This window comes from Triticum urartu, chromosome 3 (genome assembly GCF_003073215.2).
Source record: "Triticum urartu cultivar G1812 chromosome 3, Tu2.1, whole genome shotgun sequence".
In the NCBI taxonomy this organism is placed as follows: domain Eukaryota; kingdom Viridiplantae; phylum Streptophyta; class Magnoliopsida; order Poales; family Poaceae; genus Triticum; species Triticum urartu.
Genome location: NC_053024.1, coordinates 737,857,863 through 737,871,433, shown reverse-complemented (window position 1 = coordinate 737,871,433; position 13,571 = coordinate 737,857,863). Strand labels below are relative to the sequence as shown.

Genomic DNA, 13,571 nt, shown 5'->3' with positions numbered 1-13,571 from the left:
GGCACGTATATATGATGTATAGAAGGGGCCACAACCTCAACTATACAGATAAATTAGGAGGTGAGCCCAAGACACAATATACGCGTACATATATTCAACAGTTGGGAATTTATGATATTGATCCGATTCTAGCTAGCTCCCGCATAAGCATGGAGGACGTCGGCAAATGGTGCAGCATGACTTCCGTCTTCTCTCCGCTGCTATTAGACCGAGCAGGCGTCGTAGGATGTTTGGTTGTATTCAGACCTGTGAATGTTAAGATTCAGGCTTTCGAGGAGGCCACGTTCGTCTGGTGTTTGTTTTCCGGATAAAAACGCCAGCGCGGGCATGCATGGTCCTCTTCCCGTTTACACCTTAATGAACATCTGTAATTACCAATTGGCGGCGACATTCTAGATTCTACGCTAGGGCTATTCTGTGGTATCAGATGCTGCGTCCTGCGTGATGTTGCTGCTTGAGTGCTTCTGGAGAAAGAAAGAAAGAAGGAAGGAAGGAAGAGTAGGATGGTCGGCTAAAACGGAGAAGCAGCGTGGTGGACGGTGGTAGCAAAGCCAACAAAGTCGTCGAGGCTGCTGCTGTTTGAATATCGAATATTGAATATTGGATTGAACTGAATGTACGGAATCTCGCTGGCTCGTGGGATTCTGGACGGTCTTCTTTTCCGTTCACTTCCGGCCACGACTTTTTTGCTCTTTTTTTTTCCCTTGATGACACTTGGAATATAATAGTGCCGTTTAATCCGACGCGACATTCTGTTTTCGCGCTGGAGAGTTGATACCGGGCACGTGGCGGCACGGCGACCACAAGGAGCTGATGGTGCTTACAGCTGAATGCAGAAGCTGATGGTGCTGCATTTTTTTTTTGACAAAGGAAATATATTAATATCACGAAGATATCAATTACACCTGGCCTCTGTACCAACAAGATGTCCATAGACATCCAGGATACACACAGCCAAAAAGAAAATAAAAATCCTGCCACGGTGATCAATCACTAGCAACAACAGCACTCTAACCACCACCGAAGACAACATCCGGATTACAAAAGAGGTTCTTCAAAAGCAACGCCTCAAAGAAGGAAACAATGCACAGGCGTTGTCGTTGCCTGATCGAAGATCTTGAGCTTTCACCCTGGAGAAAGTCCGAAATCATCAAAAACAATGCCTTCAACAAGGCCATTGCCAAGTACAACCAATAAAGGCCAGACCTTCGGTTTTCACCCTGAAAATTGAGACTCGGTACTCGAGGAGTACCACCGAAATTGCAATCCTTCAATGTTGTCGCCCCCACTTGCTGAGGCTGCTATTGCAAGTCATCAAACACGTAGCATGTAGTCTTCATCGCAGATACACCTTGCCGTCAACGCTTCAAGATCTCCAATCACATTCGCCGTGACTTCTGCATCTGGCTTCACACCTTTTCTCTTCTTTTTTTAAAAAAAAAGAGCTAAAAGAAAACCATCGCAGTACAGATGGCGCCTCATTCGGAGTATGACAGCCAACTCATTTGCACGTATCTTTTTTTTTATCATGCTACCAAGTACATCGAGTAATTGACATGCCACATTTGTGAGTGTGTTGTAAAAAAACTCTAAACTCTACTCTCCCTTATTTAATTGAAGAGGCAAATCTTTTACCTCCGTTCGAAAAAACATAGGAAGACTGAAATTGATGGTGAGACCGGGGACAAGTTGGCGGTTCCATGCCTCCTATCCATGCTGGGCCAGTCCTCCTCGTCTGATCTTTCCTTAGGGCCATAGAGGCGTGGTGGCCCCGGCTCTTACCGACTGGAGGGTCCTTCTTCGTTTTTAGATGTTTTTTGAGGTGTGTTTGTCTTTGTGTCCTATTCTCTTCGTCCGGAAATACTTGTCATGTCATGAAAATGAATAAAGAGTGATGTATCTAGATGTATTTTAGTTCTAGATACATCTTTTTTTGTCCATTTTGATGACAGGTATTTTCGGACGGAGGGAGTACTTGGGAAAGCAAGACAGCGGCGGCTCCCTGTAGAAGAAATACGGTTCTCCTCGCCTACCCTTGCCCCGGTGAAGCGTCTAGTATCGTCAGAGGGAGTGGAGATGTATCTCTGACGGATGCCGCGATATTCGGTCGGTGCTGGTCCTCGATGGATCTATTTGAATCGAGTCTTCATTCGTCGGCATCCTGTGTTTACATGTTGGACCCTTCCGGTCAATATACTCTTCACCGGCGGCGATGGATGATTTGGTGCGCTAGTCCTTGTATTTTTTTATGTTATACTCCCTTCATCCCAAAATAATTGTCTTAACTTTATACTAACTTTAGTATAAAGTTGTATTAAGCATGAGACACTTATTTTGGGACGGAGGGAGTACTTTATAATTGTCGGCGTCTTCAAACGGTATATACTCAAGCCTCTATTGCAGGCAAGGTTTTTGCCCCAACATTCACCCACTTGTGTGAAAGTGACCCATGGTGAATTGTGTACATGGCACGTGCCCTTTTTTGGTATGTGGATGTGTACAAATGTCTTGTGTATTTAGAAATTTGATTCAAATTTTTTGAACGGGGTGTGGCGATTGCTTTGGTTCGCTTAGCATTTTTTGGCTGCATGTGGGCCAGGCAGATGTGATTGTTCTTGGCCCGTTGACCTGGTTGTCTAGTGTTCCTTCCGTGGGCTTCCTTTCTTATCTGGCTTGCACGTGCCTCCTGATCGAGTTGTCGTGTCGTGCATCCATGTACCTGATCGAGTTGTCGTGTCGGCATCCATGTATTCGGTTCTCAGTGCCGCTTTCCAGTCAAAAAAGGGTGCCGCCTCGATCGCGTAATCTAGACGCTCCTCGTGTTTCTGATCGGTGCCGCTTCCATCGTTTGATCTAGAGTCTGCTATTAGTTTCTGGTTTGCGCTGCTGTCGTCGTTTAATCTTTAAACCTCGCCGTCTATCGCCACCGTTGCGGGGTTATAAATAGACCGTCCTTCTCGCCATATTATTGTAGTAGGTCTTCTTCGGTCTCACGTACATTGTCTTCATGGTATCTCTTTCTTTCTATTGTAATGGACTGCGGCGTCCGGGTCGGCCTCCTCGTTCCCGGGGGGCTGTGGTTGGCCGGCGCGGTGGTTGGGGCCGTTCTGCTGTATCGTCGTTGTGTCGGCTCGGCCCGTATATATGGAGCATGCTCCGGCGTTTGATGATCATGCATGCAGTCTGCGGCCGGCTCATGGGATGCCAGAGCGAGCGCCCCGGCAAGCGGCGCCACTCGTGCGACAACGGCTGCGCCTACGTCCGGTGCTCCCCGATGGACGGCGGCGTCTGCTACACCGGGTCTAGTAGGTTTATAACCAGCACGGCTGCCAGAGCTGCGTAGCCTACTACGAGGCCGTGACCACGAGAGCATGTGCCCACACGTGCCTTGCTCCTGCACAGGGCCCGGCCATGCCTCCATTGGTTCGCTGCCGCCGCCGCTGAAGTCAGCCGCTAGGAGCGGCGCCTCCGGATCTCCGTCGCCCCCGACTTTTCCTTGCAGTGTCTCGCCTCCACCGCTGTGCCGCATCGAGCTAGACAGAATCGGCATCATGGGCATCAACCCCTTCTCAAGCCGTGCATCGTGGCCATCCCCGCACATGGCTCCTGCGGCAACAGCGCGAGGTGGCAGCGACCTGCGTGCATGTAGAGCGGCGGTGGCGGCACACACTCATCGTGCGGGGAAGATGTTCTTCGCACCTGGCGGCTAGCCGGGGCATCGCCGCATCCGGGATGATGGAGCAGACATCGCCGCCCATTACGAACGCCGGTATGGCAGCCATTCCGCGTTGGGTGGAGGAGGTCGGGACAAACGCTAGCACACCAGCCAAGTTATGGCTACAACCACGGCAGCATCGATGCAATCCAGAACCTCTCGCCTTCAACTGGAGTATCCTACGGAAGACGCGGTGCTCGATGTTTGTTCCCTAGCTACCCGGTGTTTGTTCCCTGCTCCACAGGTAAGGTAACGTGGCTTCTAAAACTCTAAAACAGGTCGGGTTTCTTTATTTGTGTTCTTTCGCAAGATTTGACATGTTTCTTTCTCTGTGTTCATCCGCAAGATTTGACATCATGATTTAACTGGTCGAAAAGCAAAATTGTTGATGTTAGAACCATGTGGCCACCCCATGCAAAACTCACTCACTCACGTAGGCACCTCACCTCTCAATCCCATGCACATGCACGTGGTCACATCACTGTAATTCACGCCCAATCAAAGCATGCACCCATCAGGGACAAAACGAAAGCAAACAGATCCCATGCCGCTCCATGAAGAATGTAGTTTGACAAAACAAACCGTGGAAGAAAGTGCTGCGGCCACACATATCGTGTACCAGCACTTGGGCATTCTGTTCATGGAAAAACTGTTTTTTAAGTTTTTTTTGAAGAGAATTCAAAAGGAAAATATACACCGTTATCCTTTTTTAGTGGGTACATTTACCTTTTCTAATTTGTGAGAAGACATGAAGATCTAGTACCAGGTTTTGAACATGAATGTCGACAAATAAAAGTTCACACAAAATAGAAAAACTAACACACGAATGACCCAGCGAAGTGCGGCCACAACTCAAGTAACTATTAATTGAACAAGAAAAAATATATGTACATAAAATATTATATACTACATAGATGATTCACCGAAATCCACCAAACTCAAACTTAGCATGCGATATATAAAAGTGCTTCCCTTGTTTAATAAGTATCGATTACTTCATGCAATAAAATTTTCCTTCTTCAAACATCTTAGCATCCACAATGGCTTTATGTTCATAAAAAATCATTCAAAATTTATATTACTTAATAGACATGCAAAAATTTAAATGAATAAGTAGTAACCAACCAATTAGCAAAATGATCAGCAGATGAATGCATACATGATTTTAACATAGTGTTGCATGCACACCTATATTATTGCTTCCCCTAAAAATTAGGTTATTGCCAAAAAAATTCATCCCGAGTCAAGACTAATAAAAAAATTTAAAAAAGTGTAAGTATATACAATAGTATACACTGTTAACCATAACAAGGCGTGGCGTGCCGCCGCGCGGGTACATGCTAGTAAATATGCTAGATCATCCAAAATGGGCAATTGAGCTATCTTCAATGAACAATGGGAAATCAAAAATGCTGGAAAAAAAACCCTCTACATCAAGTATGCAACCAAGAACCAAAATAGAACTAAACAAAATAATGGGGAATCTTCATCATTTCCATCATGTATAGGATTGGGGGAAAGTAAACAAACAAATCTGGAATATGGTGCGTGGTGGGTGTTTCCGTCATCTGACGAAATCTAGAAGTGTCGTTGAGGGGGCCTAGTGGTATCCGGCGTAAAACCAAGGTGTGTTTGCCTTCCGATGGTTTCGTTGCCATTTTCTCATTTTAGTAAAATAGAAAGTTTAGAAACCCGAATCCATGTGGTCCAGATTTGAATAGATCTCAAAGCAACTTTGCCCCGATGGATGGCTGACATAGGATACATACCCGCTTGTGTTGGTACATATGCATTTTCGCTCATAAAAATACTAAATAAAATATTTTTGTTATGACTGTATTTATATAGCACTTGGGAGGAGAGGAGACATATTAGCTGAAAAAAGTTAGGTCTTTATCTAGACATATTTTTTGACTATTTGTCGAAATCCAAGACCTTATGAGCCAAGTATAGATGTTTAGCCCATGTGACCGTGGCGTAATGCCATGACGGAGTATCACTCAGCCATCATTTTAAGCGATAACAAAAATTCTGCTCTTTCTTAAGTAAGTAAAAGAATAGTTTTGGTTTTACCCAACCTCTCGATTCAAGGCTCATTCAACAACTTTTAGGCAGTCTCCTGGCACCATTCCTTTACAAAATCCTTCTACTTTGATTGCCTATTCACCACCTATGTATCATTAAAAAATTCTTTTAGGATGCAGACACTTTTGAAGTTTTTCTTCCAGTACTTCTCGAGAAAAAAAATCGGGCTTGATTTTGCGAAATTTGCTAGTTTTCGTTGTATCAAAATGATCACCACCCTCATACTAGGTAAACATATCCTTGTGAGTTTCAATGAACACATTTAGTGCATCCATGAATTTATCCATTGCGTCCACAAACCTTTTGTCCTTGCTGTTCTTCACCTCTTGCAGAACTGTCTCCATTGTCGCAACCACTATTACATATCCATATATTAAAGGTTATACAAACACAAATAATTTTTTTCTCGCCACCACTATTATATGTCATTATTTTGTTCATACTTAGTGATGCTACACAAGAAGTAACTCTAAAAAACGTCGTCAATTGGAAGCGACTGAAGTGGAGGAATGGGATCTGTAGCAAATAAGGAAGACAAGGAGTGCAAGTACTGTAGAGGAGACCATAACTACTTAGAATTAAGCGATGCCAGTTGTTTATACTAAACTCTTTTACTCCTCTACAATTGTTTTTCGCAGCACACATTCTGAATAATAACATCTTGTCTAGGCGATTGGAACACTACTATGAACAATGGACCATGGCTCTTCCATAATCAAGCAGTGATCATTAAGGAGTATGACTGGTTTACGAATCCAAGAACCGTGAAGCTAGATAAAATTGCAATATGGGCGATGGTACTGAAACTACCTTTATCTGAAAGAGGCAATTATCAAGGGCATCTGTAGGAAGATGGGGAAGGAGTTGGAGGTACAAATTCAACTCCCAGCACGTTACATAGGTTCCTACGTTCAAGTGAAGGTAAAGATAGATGTGGGAAAGAAGTTAGAAAGATTTGTGTCAATCACAAAAGGAGGCAACAAAGATTGGTATTGGCTAAAATATGAAAAGATGCCTACTTCTGTAACAACTATGGACTCTTGATACATTGGTATGAAGAATGCAGAACCTGGAGAACATGACATAATCAAATTTGAATGACGTGATTTTATTTTATTGGGCGACGATTTGGGGGGGGGGGGGGGGGGGGGGGGGGGGGGGGGGGTGATGATGGAAACAATGGCGCTGGAATGCATTATATGCAGGGGGCGGAGCTACAGTGTTGGACCAAGGGTCAATTGATCCCGATGACCTTGGCCCAAATCTAGGTTCGTACATACAGCCCATGAAGAAAAATAACACTGTGAAAAAAATTGACCCCAGTGAAAAGAGGACGGGAGCAACTAACTGAGGAGCGCTCGTTCCCAGCCTCCACAAGGGTCACTTGGGGTGGGCTCACTGATCTCAGTCTGATTACCCTAAGAACAAAAGCCAAACACAAAGACACTTTCAAGGATTGGGTTGCAGCACACTTATCTTATTTCTCCATGAATTTTCCAAGAGCTGGAATTGGTTAGAGGGTTGTCTTTTGTACTCATTTTCTTTTCTTTTTGTATGTACAAATTTATTTGAGTAATGACAATTACCGCAGAACAATTATTCCACAGTCTTGGGTTAAAAAGAAGTAACGTACTACTTTTTAGTTTTCTTATCATGCTACTGTGCACGTATGTTTGTACTTAAAACATAGGAAGACGGAAACTGATGGTGAGACTGATAATCACTGGATTTTAGCTTCAGAGAATGGGGTGTGTGATGATGGACGGTGAAAGCCAAAGTTGCAAGTTACTGCTGAAGTAATGAATGAACCCTTTCTTGCCCAAGGAAACAGATCGACCTTCTGAAATTTAAATGGCGTCCTCTTTTCTTCCACAAGGCGGCGGTCGCTTCCTGAAAATGAAATATGGTTCTCCTCGCCTACCCCCGTCCTGGCGATGTGCCCAGTGTCATCCGGAGGGTATGTGGAGATGTATCACCGACGGATGTCATGATATTCGGTACTGGTCTTCGGTGGATCTACTTGGATCCAGCCGCGTGTTTGCATGTTGGACCCTTCCAGGCTATACTTCTGTTCATCGGCGAAGATTGTTGATCTGGTTTTCGTTATACTAGATAAGCTTGTGCCTGGCAACGGGATATAAATATTGTAGTAGTTAGCCCATAATTTAATTGCCCGTATTAATATATTGGGTAAATAAATATTTATCAACTTCTGCCATGATTTACCTACCTAAGTAAAGTTGTGCTTTTATTTGGTAGAACTATTAGTTTACCAAAGAAACTATACATGATTTTATTTGGTAAGTAAATAAATGATGAAACGGTTAAGACTGTTTTTAAGAGAAACTGGTAAAAAAAACTCAGAGAGAAAAGAATCAAATCAAAGAAAAAGAAGAAGAAACATATGTGAGGTTTGACGAAGTGCTCTGTCCGACATGAAAGGAAACCTTACATCTTTTGAAGTAGTATATATAGAAATATTGCCATATATGTATTAATTTAAACTTTTAAATCGCAAAACCAAAAAGCAGTGTGGGCCCTTCATAGAGGCCATCAGATGGTCCAAATTGCTAGGCTTCACAGCTACGGTGCATATGAACAAAGGTAGAGTAGTTTTCTAGAAACATAGACATACTAATCGATCCATGTGCTTTGCTGCTACTATCCATCTGTGTGTAGCTGGTCTCGCCAATCGCCTCAGTAAGTTTCTGAGAGGAGAGAGGATCCTCATCTAAAGGCATTACTCAAAGTGCCTAAAGGCCGGTGTTATAGGAACACCGTAGAGCATGAGTAGAGGTATTGCCCAGGCAGGCATAGCAACCAGCTAGAGGTCCAAAAGAGAGAAATCGTCGACAAAGTTTGTAAATGTATGCCTAGCATCATGGTTTTCTGCCCGTAACACCAAAACCAAGGTTGTGTTCCGGGTCTGCTTAAATCCATCCTCGCCGTATATATATATATATATATGTGTGTGTGTGTGGTCCACGACGTGCAATTTCAACTTTGGCGTTGTTTGCAAGTATCCATGTACTCAGTGGCAGACCTGAACATTGAGATTTCAACCACGCTGCACCTGCACCCACTGGCCGCTGGGGATGAGAGGTGCCCCTGTCACTGGATGATGTATAGTAAACCTGTAAAGATGAATCATGCTTCGATTGGGGTGCCATATGTCTGCCCGTTCTTTGTTTTTTTGCAGATAAAAATGGCAGCACACAGTCTTGGTGGGACGAGCAGACAGCGGGCATCAGATGCTGCGTGACGTTGCTGCTTCTGGAGGAACAAGAAGAAGGAAGAGTAGGACGGCAGAATCTCAGGGAGACCGGCCGACGAGGAGCAGAGCAGCGTGGTGGGCTGTGGACGGTGGCAAAGCGTTTGCCACCGAAGCTGGCTCTTGTGGACGGAATTGTTTCTGTTTTGTTAGCGAATTTGCCAGCAGAGTCATCGAAGGTGCTGTTTAATACTCGTTGAATATTGTACTGAAATGAATGGACGGGAATCTTGCTGGCTTTCATTCCGGGATCTGGACGGTGTTCTCTTCTTTCACTTTGGGCCACGACCTTCTTGCCTTGCTTGGATGGCTTCACACCCAAGTTAGCATTATTATTACTCTAGTACTAGTAATCTTTTATATCTAAATAGCTAACCCCCACTAGGTATTTCTTTCAACATACAAGCATGCCATCTCATCATTCAACATGCATAAAAAAGACCCACCTAAGCATGCAACTATGCAAATAAAAAATCCACTACAACATGCATGCATGTAAAATTCCATTTTATTATGCTATTTACATTTAATTCTTATATAGTATTTTTAGAAACTATTGTTTCAAGAATTTATGTTTCATATAATCAAAATTTTATTGAAATATTGCAAACATTTTCGCAACAATGTGCGAGGCATCATCTAGTAGGTAAATTTGTGTGGCGATTAGAAGGTGAGATTCGTTGGTTGATAGTGACATGAGTCATGGCGCCTGGTTCTGGTTCTGGTTGCTTGATTAGGACAGCTAACCGCACGCACTCACCCACGCCGACCACAACATATTAGTCACACTTTTTTTCCTCGAGTGAAACCAGTACATTCTGGAACATCACGAGACAAAAATAAAAGCAATTACCTTGAAATAACAACACTGATACTAATACAACCTATGATTAAAAGGTTAGGAGAACAGTCCAACCACCAAAATTCAAGTACTAGACTTGACACTCGTTGATTAGGACAACGAACTGCACGCACTCACACCGACCACAGGATATTAGTGTCATTTTTTTTCTCTAGAGTGCTGCGATCAGATTAAACATCACCAACAAAAATAATAAAATGATGGAGGAGTAATTTCCTGCAACATTTCCTTGAAAATAATTTTTGCCTGCAAGTAGTAATAATAACAATACTAATGGGGCCTTCCTCCCCTCGATCTTCGCCGGCGAGCCCATGGATTCGCCTTCCCTCCGCCTGCCACTCCGGCAACTGGTAGATATGTAGGGTTTAGCCCTCGTAGTACCAGCGTTTGGACGGATGGCAGCGCTCCTTCTTCGAGTCAGTCTCCCGGGTTTTGATCCTTCTCAAATTGGTCGGTTGGGATGGATTAGGTTGAGCTCCGGCGTAGATCCCTGACAGCTCCTTGGGGCGGCGAGCTTAGAGTTTCTTGCTGTCCGTATGCAACGGCGATATTTGGTGTCAGGTTCTTCAGATCTATTCAAGGATTCAACGGTGACGATTGCGGCTCCAGGGCATTGGTCCTTAGGGGCACGTGCACGGAGACTTTCCGGCTGTCGACAAGGTCAGGTCGGCTCATGTTGGGAGCGACGCGTCGGCGGCTCGTTCTGGTGACGGCAATGGTTGTTCGGTGATCCATAGATCTCGATGCAATTTTAATTATGTTTAAGGCACTTTGTATCTTCGGTGAATGTTTATAAGTAGATCTGGTTATTTTTGGAAAAAATACTAATGAGGTGCAATTTTAATTATGTTTAAGGCGCTTTGTATCTTCGGTGAATGTTTATAAGTAGATCTGGTTCTTTTTGGGAAAAAAATACTAATTGGGGAGGAGTAAATAATTTCGTTTTTCCTTGGAGATTTACCATTTTTTTTGTCGGTTTTGTACTGCTACTCTGCTAGCACCACGCTTGACGGGACGGTTCCACTTTTCCGGTACCAAACGTCACCTTCTTCCCAGCTTCCTCCTCCGTCCACCCACGCCGCCGACGCGCCTCCGCCGGTCCGGTCTACATATACCAGCGCCCTCGCCATCCCCCATTTCCTTCCTCCCCAACCCGCCATTTTCCGTCCTCACCGAGACGGTTCCCATCCCCGCGCATCTGCCTCTGCCGTCTCCGCCCGGTGCCATCTTCTTCGCTCACTCCGCGCAGGCCAACTAATCTTTCTGGTAAGTACGCGCTGAGTGATCTGCACTTCAATCTCTTCCCCTCCGCGCCCGGCCGTCCTGTTTCTCTTCTCGCCGGCGACGCCCCCGTTCTACCCGGCGCCGCCGCGCGCGCTGGGGCCTGTAATGCGACGCCGCAGATTGGATTCTGTTTAGAGATCTGGACCGCGTCCCCGGCCGTGGATTGATTCGCTGACTGATTGGGCGTTGGTTCTTGCAGATCGGCCGGCCGGTCGAAATGGGCCACGAGGGAGCCAAGTACGGCGACGACGGCCGCCCCACCTGCGACTGCCTCCTCTTCGGTACTACTTTGTCTCTCTTCCCTCTGCTGCTGCCAGATATCTCTCTCTGTCAGGCTAATTTCAGTTTCAGAACATCTTGGGTGGTACTGCACGTCTGATGCATGCTATGCCTTTGTGTGTGTGTGTTCTTTTTTCTCTTTTTTTCAGACCTTGATGACACGCTCTACCCGGTGGGATCAGGCATCGGCCTCGACGTCATGAAGAACATCCAAGGTACATAGATAAGCCAAACTCTGCTTGTTAGTTCTACTGAAAATCTGCACTGGCACATCAGTTTGCAGGTAGAGATGTCTGGATGCATTTCTGATCTGTCTATGTATATATGGTGTTCATGAGTTGTTGCTGCTCTCTGACTAATTGGCTTCCTGGTGCTCCAGAATACATGGTCGAGAAGCTCGGCATCGACAAGAGCATCAGCCACGAGCTCTGCATCCTGCTGTACAAGCAGTACGGAACCACCATGGCCGGTCTGCGGGTGCGTGCCGTGTCGTTTCAATCCACACTCCACAGAATAGATTTTAGACCCGTTCTTTTGTTTGTTTCTACTCTTCTTACCTTGTTCCTCTGAACCTTTGATGTAGGCTGTCGGGTACCAGTTCGACTACGATGATTTCCACGGGTACTGCCTGCCGGTTTCTCTACACACTTGTTGTTTCAGTGTAATTTGGGCAAAAATAATGGAATTCCAGAGTCTTGACTGTTTCATTTGTTCTGCAGCTTTGTTCATGGAAGGTTGGCCTACGAAAAGCTCAAGCCTGACCCTGTGCTCAGGAACATCCTTCTGAGCCTACCAATCCGCAAACTCGTACGCATCGCGAAATCCCGAAACTTTTCATCAGAACCCAAGTGTTAGGATGCAACCATAACCATGTAATTTTTTCTGTGCTGCTAGGTGTTCACGAATGGTGACAGGCTCCATGCTTCGAGGGCCATGAAGAGGCTTGGGATCGAGGACTGCTTTGAGGGAGTTCTGTGCTTTGAGACATTGAACCCGCCACCGCCCACTCCTGCGCCAGCCAGCAAAGTTGAGATCTTTGATATAATGAAGCACCTGGCTCATCCGGAGCCTGGGGTTGAGCTGCCAAGGTCACCAATCCTGTGCAAACCGAATATAGATGCAATGCTGCATGCCCTCAAGCTTGCCGACATCAATCCTCAGACTACTGTAAGTGCCAAATAACTCAACGGTCATATTCAGAGATTCATAGGTACCTCATGTTATATGGTGTGCTAACTGAATACGGGACATCCACCAGATATTTTTTGATGACAGCGTCAGGAACATCCAGGCCGGGAAGCAAATCGGAATGCACACTGTCCTGGTAAAATCCTGCCTCCGGTTATTGTCGCTCAAGTTTGGTTGATGATTGAGTTGCTAATGTGAATGTGTTGTTGAATCGATGTACCAGGTTGGAACTTCTGAAAAGATTAAAGGTGCTGACCATGCCTTGGAAAGCCTCCACAACATGAAGGAAGCGTTTCCAGAACTGTGGGAGGAGGCTGTGAAGGATGAGGACGTCAGGAAATCGAGCAAAGTTGGAATCGAGACATCGGTGATCGCTTAAAATCCCTCATGAACTGACTCATGGTTTTGGGCAAAGGGCACATGAGACGACCAGATCCAGTATCTGTTTGTCTGACAGTAGACATGCTGATTAGACCAAGAGAAAATTGTTGTAATCGTTAAGGGAACTGATGCCACTTTCGTTATGTTTGTCCCTTGTAATAAGAAATAAAATGTTCTGAACCTCGCTGTAACTCCGTTCACGGGGCAATAGACCTGCTATGCTAGTACTATTTGACATTACAGAGCATCTTGGTTCAGCTTGCATTATAAAATGAGCGAGCTTGATTTGGCTCGAGCTAAAAGTCCGAGTTGCAGGGTGGGCTCATACTCAACTTGTAATGATGTTCATGGAGCCCCAGCTGCAAGAGATTGATGAGCACGAAATGTAGAACGAGGGTGCCATCCACCCCACTCGAGACTCAATGCGAGGAGCAAGAGTGGCTCCTGGCTCGGGAGAAGCTGTTTGAGGCTTCACAAAGCTCTGGCGCTGCCACTACTTCAGGCAC

General features: G+C 45.3%; 1 protein-coding gene across 1 annotated transcript; it reads left to right on the top strand.

Moving 5' to 3' along the window:
• The first annotated feature begins 10,950 nt into the window (after window positions 1-10,950).
• On the top strand, window positions 10,951-13,305 carry LOC125546344 (uncharacterized protein C24B11.05-like). Its single transcript, XM_048710588.1, has 9 exons — window positions 10,951-11,199; window positions 11,417-11,498; window positions 11,646-11,711; window positions 11,876-11,973; window positions 12,080-12,117; window positions 12,216-12,303; window positions 12,391-12,663; window positions 12,755-12,820; window positions 12,908-13,305. The coding sequence occupies exons 2-9, from the start codon at window positions 11,435-11,437 to the stop codon at window positions 13,061-13,063; spliced, it is 849 nt and encodes a 282-aa protein (XP_048566545.1). The 5' UTR covers window positions 10,951-11,199; window positions 11,417-11,434; the 3' UTR covers window positions 13,064-13,305.
• The last annotated feature ends 266 nt before the right edge of the window (window positions 13,306-13,571 follow it).